At 42.1% G+C, this 6,000-nt stretch overlaps 1 protein-coding gene across 1 annotated transcript in view; it reads right to left on the bottom strand.

Annotated features, from left to right (window-relative positions):
* Nucleotides 1-4,492: 4,492 nt before the first annotated feature.
* RGS22 (regulator of G protein signaling 22) overlaps nt 4,493-6,000 on the bottom strand; it is a 62,780-nt gene continuing 61,272 nt past the window's right edge. Inside the window, exons 25-26 of the mRNA XM_042786256.1 lie at nt 5,236-5,338; nt 4,493-4,659 (exon numbers count right to left, since the gene is read on the bottom strand). Of these exons, the coding sequence (XP_042642190.1) occupies nt 4,517-4,659; nt 5,236-5,338 (246 nt within the window). The 3' untranslated portion in view covers nt 4,493-4,516. The remainder of the gene's footprint in view (nt 4,660-5,235; nt 5,339-6,000) is intronic.

The following is a 6,000-nucleotide window of genomic DNA, read 5'->3' as shown; positions in this document are numbered from 1 at the left end:
CAGAAATGAAAGGGTCCCTGTCTCTTAATATATCCCCTGTCCGATTACTCAATATTTCTTTAAAATTAACACATAAAATGGACGTAATGATATGACACGTATTTCTAGCATTACTAATACATGTGATCCTCAGTTGCATACTAAAGACATGGCCTTTAAATGACTGTGCATGTGTGTATATACTCACATACATACACACATATATATTTCAGTTAACATGGAGACAGACCTGCAAACTGGATTGAGAGTTATCATTGGTTTGCAGAACTTTGAATGGATGGAGCCAGTTTGCAAAATTCTACTCACTGAAGTACACAAAGTACTATTTTTTGTTTGTTTTTAAGTTTGATAGACATGTATGGTATTAATCACAGTTACTGTCTGGGACAGTAGTTTTTGCATGGGGGCTGGTAGATTTTTGTTAACAATTTGGCAAAGCTGGAACATATTCACAAGTTTTATCATCTGTGACAAATATCTGGATAATATTTTTCATTTTAGAAGTAATCCAAGTATGATTCAAGTCAAAGCTACCAGCATAAGATAAGCATTGTCTACATGTTATTTAACTGTCTCAAAATGCCATGAAGGCAAGATACAACAAAACAGAAACTGATTGCTGCACTCCAGCATTTGGTTGCGTGCACTGAACTGACCACAACAGTAGAAGGTGGCCTTTCACGTGTTTTTTAGCCTGACATACATCACTGCATTTATGGTATTTCATGATTCTTCTTTGCCTTTCACATTAAGCAGTGGTAGGCCACACAGTACCACATGTGCTCTGCTCACTACAAGATGCTACATTCCACCCTCCTCAGATGTACTGAGCATTAAAGTTTATTGCATCTGTGAAATTTGGGAAAACATGAAAAACCGGGACAAGAACTTTATGTTTTATTACTTTGTGGCTTCCACCCAAGACATCTTTCTCAGGCAATGTCACACAAGCAAACAACCCAAACACAAGGAATTGAGATAAGGAGGAAGCAAACTCTGTCTCTGAACTGTGGGGAAAGTAGGGACTGAATCAATGATCTCCCTTACTCCTTCTGCGAGGATATATGAGCAGGGCAGCTATAGCCATAAAAGAGAGTGTCTTCCTCCCCTTCCAGCCTGTCTGAAGCAAGTCCCAATGGAAATCCCATACAATTCTTGGTCATTGTGTCAAGAGTGGAAAAGAAAAATACTATTAGTTGTCCTTGGTTGCCACTCCACACTGAGGAGCAAAGCACTCATGAATGGTCCTTAGCTGTATGATCTAAGAACTCCAAGTGAAGGACCTTTACTTCTGACAACTGAAACAGAGCTGCATGGCACTTTCTTTTTGTCCAAGAGGTTGGGAGGGGTAGTGGAAGACAAATCCCATCCCTAACTCAGGGGTAGTCCTCGGGAACTCAGCAAGCTGGGGCTCGCTGATCTGCCTTTCTCTTACATGCGTTACACACATGTAGAGAAGAATGAAGCCAAGAACTTTGTGGCCGGGGACTGGTGTTTAAAGTGGTCTGAAAGATGTGGAGAGGTCTATCATCATCTTGTCCCTTGCCTAGCAGTTAATTCTGCCCCTACCCCCTCTTACTGGCCCTATTCTCAACATCAGCTCTGTCCCAGTTCTTCTCAAAACTCTTAGAATTGTAAAAAGCAGCAAGAAGTAGGGAGAGCCTCACAAGAACTCTGAGGTCCTGCAACATTCTCGTGAGAAATGCCTTGGGAGGAATGATGTTTTACAGAAGTTCTCAATCACGTCTGTGTCCTGATGTATTTTAAGCCTTCCCTGTGGATCAAAACTCAGAAATGAGGCAGAGGGTGTACTTTGGACCAAGAATCAGACTGGATTGGAAGCAAACCACAACAGTGTTTGATTTTATGATAGCTCAGACACCTCATGAGTTACCCTTGATGAATAGAAGTTGCATGAATTGCAGTACTGAAAACAGCGTGCCAAGACACACTGCTTCAGGGCTGTCAGTTCAATGCAGAGTTTCACTTATTCACTAGACCAGGCACTGAACTACTGGGTTTGATTATAAGATCTTTAGGATGAAGACCACCTAGTTGTTTGTACCATGCATACTTCAGTGGAATCTTACTCTGATTTGAGCCTCCAGGTGTACTATTAAACAAATGAGTAACAAATGAGTCAGTATCACAATCATGTTGATATGGAACACATGTAAGATGTTTATTTTCTACCTTTGACTAATGGTTCTTAATAATAGTCCAAGTCATCATCTTTGCTCTGGAAACGTAATGACAAACCTTGCATGCACATTATTTTTGTGTCTCCTGCCCACCTCCATTGAATGTTTCTGCATTCCCTTCATGAGAGAGATTTTAATCTCCCTGCAAAAGGTAACAGAATGTCATTTCTGTGTTGCAGCCAGTTGAAATAGAACAGTTCTTCAATAAAAGCGTCAAAAGGAAAGAAACAAGGTATGGGTGGGTTGGCCCTCACTAGCAGCCAGTCCCCCTCCCAGCTGCTCACTCACTCCTCAACCCTCCAGCAGGACAAGGGGACAAAAGAGGAAAAACAGGAAAGAGAAGCCTGATGGATCAAGATAAAGACAGGGAGATTCCTTACCAATTACTGTTACAGGAAAAACAGACTCAAATTGGGGAAGTTAATTTATTGCCAGTTAGAATAAATCATTACTGATTTGGGTAGTGGGAAAGAAAAACAAGAAAAAGAAGACATGAATATTTACACACTTAAAGAAAACACTTTTCCTCCACCTTTCCCAGGTTCAAGTTCATTCCATGCACCTTTCCTCTCTTCCTTGTTATCGCCACAGGTTGCACTCTGTCTCTTCAGTGAGGCACTGGGAAGCCCCATCTTCCTTCTCACTCTTTCCCTCTGCTGCAGCATGGGTCCTCCATGGGATGCAGGGAATATGTGCTCCACTATAGAGTTCCTCCTCTTTCTCAACCTCCTGAATCTCCTCCTCTGGCCTTAGTGTTCCCTCTGTTGTTTTTCACTCTTTTTATTCCTTCCTCCTCTCTTTGTCTTTCCTTGCTCTTTCTTAAATATGTTTCCCCAAGGTGCCACCATCTTGGCTGATGGGCTCAGCTATGTTCTGTGAAGGGTCTGTTGGAGCCAGCTGGAACCATCTGTGTCTGGCACAGGGCAGCCCTGGCCTCTCCTCATAGAGGCCGCCCCTTACCATTTATACCCAATGCACAAGGTGTGACCTCCTCTGTAACAAAGTGGGGAAAAGCTGTCCCATCAAGAGCAGCAGTGGTCTTTTGTAGATATTTCACCCCACCAGCAGAATGATCAGATCACCGCAGAGAGTGCGGCTGAGGGGGAACACCAGAAGGTCATGATGGAAGAAGAAACCACTCAAAGGCAGTGGGAACACTTGAGCTATTGGGAAGGACTGGGCAGGGCAGGCAAATTTCCAGTAGTATTGGAGAGCGGGCTGCAACTGAAGCTGGTGGGAGAGTCCTCTCAAACCTCTCAAAACCTCTACTTTCTCATTGTGTTAGCCTGTACGGCAGCCTGCTGCCTGGCAGGAATGCAACTCTCAGGTTTGGAATACCAGTGTTGGCCAAGGACTGCTGGGCTGGTCTGCAGCAAGGACGGCAGCTGCCCTGTAGGCCCACTTTGGGCGCTGGGCCCAGCTGGAGGTTTCTCAGCTACAGAGCAGGACCAAAGCCCCTGCACAAGGACTGCCCGCACTGAGATAGCCGCATGTGAATCAGAACTGCAGTACAAAAAGATAAATATACGAAATACAGTAACACCTCCAGACATGCATAAGGTCCAAGATGACTGGATAACTTTAATTGCAACAAGAGGAGGTGATAAGAGGGCAGAAAGAGAATGTGAGGGAAGACCAAAGAATGCTGCGTATTTCTCTGAAGCCACATATGGGAAAAGCTGCCACAGGAAGAGTGTGTTCAGACACTGGGAAGTTTAGGAGGACTAGCGAGAGCAGGACACCAACTTGCCTAAAATAGAAGTGCTGAAGTACAGAACTAGAAGAGGAGGGAGGAGCAGAGAAGGAAGGGGGCAATAGTCCAACTTCTATTAATATTTTAAGTCCATCTAATTTCAGCATAGGCTTAAAAAAGCAAAACAAAACCTCCAGGGGATTCTTCTATTTGGCTTTGAAGCAAAACCTGGTTTTCTGTCTTTATCAGATCTCTTTGTTGTCCCACTTCTTTCTTCCATTCTAATATTTAATTGGCTTCAGTAGAGATGATCTATTGGTAGTTCTGTCTCAGGCCCTTGCCAGTAACTCCATGGAGTCTGAGCTTCCTCCAGTTATCTCATGCTCCTATTTAAAATATTTTAACTGGAAAGCTTAGATAAGTGCATTTCAGAGACTACCATTTTGAAACAAACTTCATCTGGTCAGCATTAGGTCCACTAGCCATGGTTGGAGTGAAAAATAATCTTGTCTTCATGTTGAGGCTGCACAGCTTCAGTTAAACATGATTCAGAGTGGGATAACTTGCTACTAATGAACATCAGCACTGACAGCAGGAAAACTATCATTTAAGAATCCAAATTTCAAAGCACACTTGTTGGCAGTCTGGTACTCACTTTCTGTTTTTGGGGAAGATTTGAGTGTTTCTCCAAAATCACAGTACTCTTTGGAGAAATAGTGGATTTTTCAGAGTTTCCAGTCTTTGGGAAAGACATAGATGAGGTACCTGCATATGGAATGAAAACTGAAATTTAGGGAAACTGAAGAGATTTAGTATTACATAGTGCTATTGCTAGCCCTACTGCTAAATACAGCTATTAAATGAACAAACAGGTCATAAGATCCTTGGAGAAGATCTAAGAGGATATTCATGGCTGAAACAAGGATGAAGTAATGCCTCTTACATCCCCTGAAAGCATACTGACAAACTGGTGAGAAAAAAGTTTCATCTCTCTGGTTGTATCTAAGTTGATGAAGCACAAAAAGCCAGAGAGGTGAAATATGTATGTCAACCAAATAGGATTTCAGTGTCACTCTGCAGAATGAAGAAATGGCCATATTTCTCTTTGCAGTAGGACCTGTGCAGTAAACACAATGCTGATACCCTGCAACTTTCACTTTCTCTTTCTTAGAACACTAATCACTCACAAGTATGGTGCAGAGAGCAACTCCCCTGCAGACAGAATAAGAGAGGCAGAGGTTTATGTAAACAACTCCAAAGGAGAGCCAACAAAGGCCTTATGCTGAGAGAATTTCACCTAAGATATAAGCTTGTCCTCCTAAACTACAGAGCTTGGTTAACCTGTAAGGAATGATGATGAGGTTTTCTCCAGATCTTCTTGCATTTTAAGGAGTATTCTCTCCTGTTCCAAGGCTTCTATATACTTGGAATAGGACCAGGAAGCCTGCAAGAACCATTAAAAAACATCAGCTTCCAAACCATATCACCGTAGTTCCTGGTCCATTTCAACAGTGAGTCAAAAAAAACGTTTTTGTTATATCCCTGTTATTGAATAATCATGATTATTAAGAAAAGAAGTTTTGTCATGACAATACTGGAATCATGGGAAAAATATTAATGCTGCAATTAAGCAAATCTCAAAACACCATGAAATGCAATTTAAGCACGTTTGACAGATATGATGTTTACGTGCATTTATTTTCCATCCCTAGTCTGAGTCCTATTCTTTCTCCTTTCATCTTCAAACCCTAAATACAGCAGACCTTTCCCCTCCCAAAATATCAGTCTTCTGTGTTGAGATCTTATCTTCCTGCCCCATCCTTCCAATGTGTCCGTTCTCAAATCTCTTTAGCCTCACAGTTCTTTCTGCCTGCCCTTTCCAGCAAAATGCTGCTACCACTAGAGGCAGATAAACTGGAAATGTCATCCTTTCCTTCTCTAAGGAACAGAAGTTGCTCTTTACATTACAACAACCATAGTTCAGGTTCCATATAAATTTTAGGTCACTCTCCCAATATGGGAACCGTACTTTTATTTGGCCTTATTTTTCCCCTACAGCATGAGAAGTTTGGGGCCAATTAGTCATGTCATAACTCAGAACTTCTG

Source organism: Tyto alba, unplaced genomic scaffold (genome assembly GCF_018691265.1).
Source record: "Tyto alba isolate M040663 unplaced genomic scaffold, T.alba_DEE_v4.0 Super-Scaffold_9, whole genome shotgun sequence".
Taxonomy (NCBI): Eukaryota; Metazoa; Chordata; class Aves; order Strigiformes; family Tytonidae; genus Tyto; species Tyto alba.
Note: the sequence above shows the minus strand (reverse complement) of the source record. Positions and strands in the feature narration are given on the sequence as shown.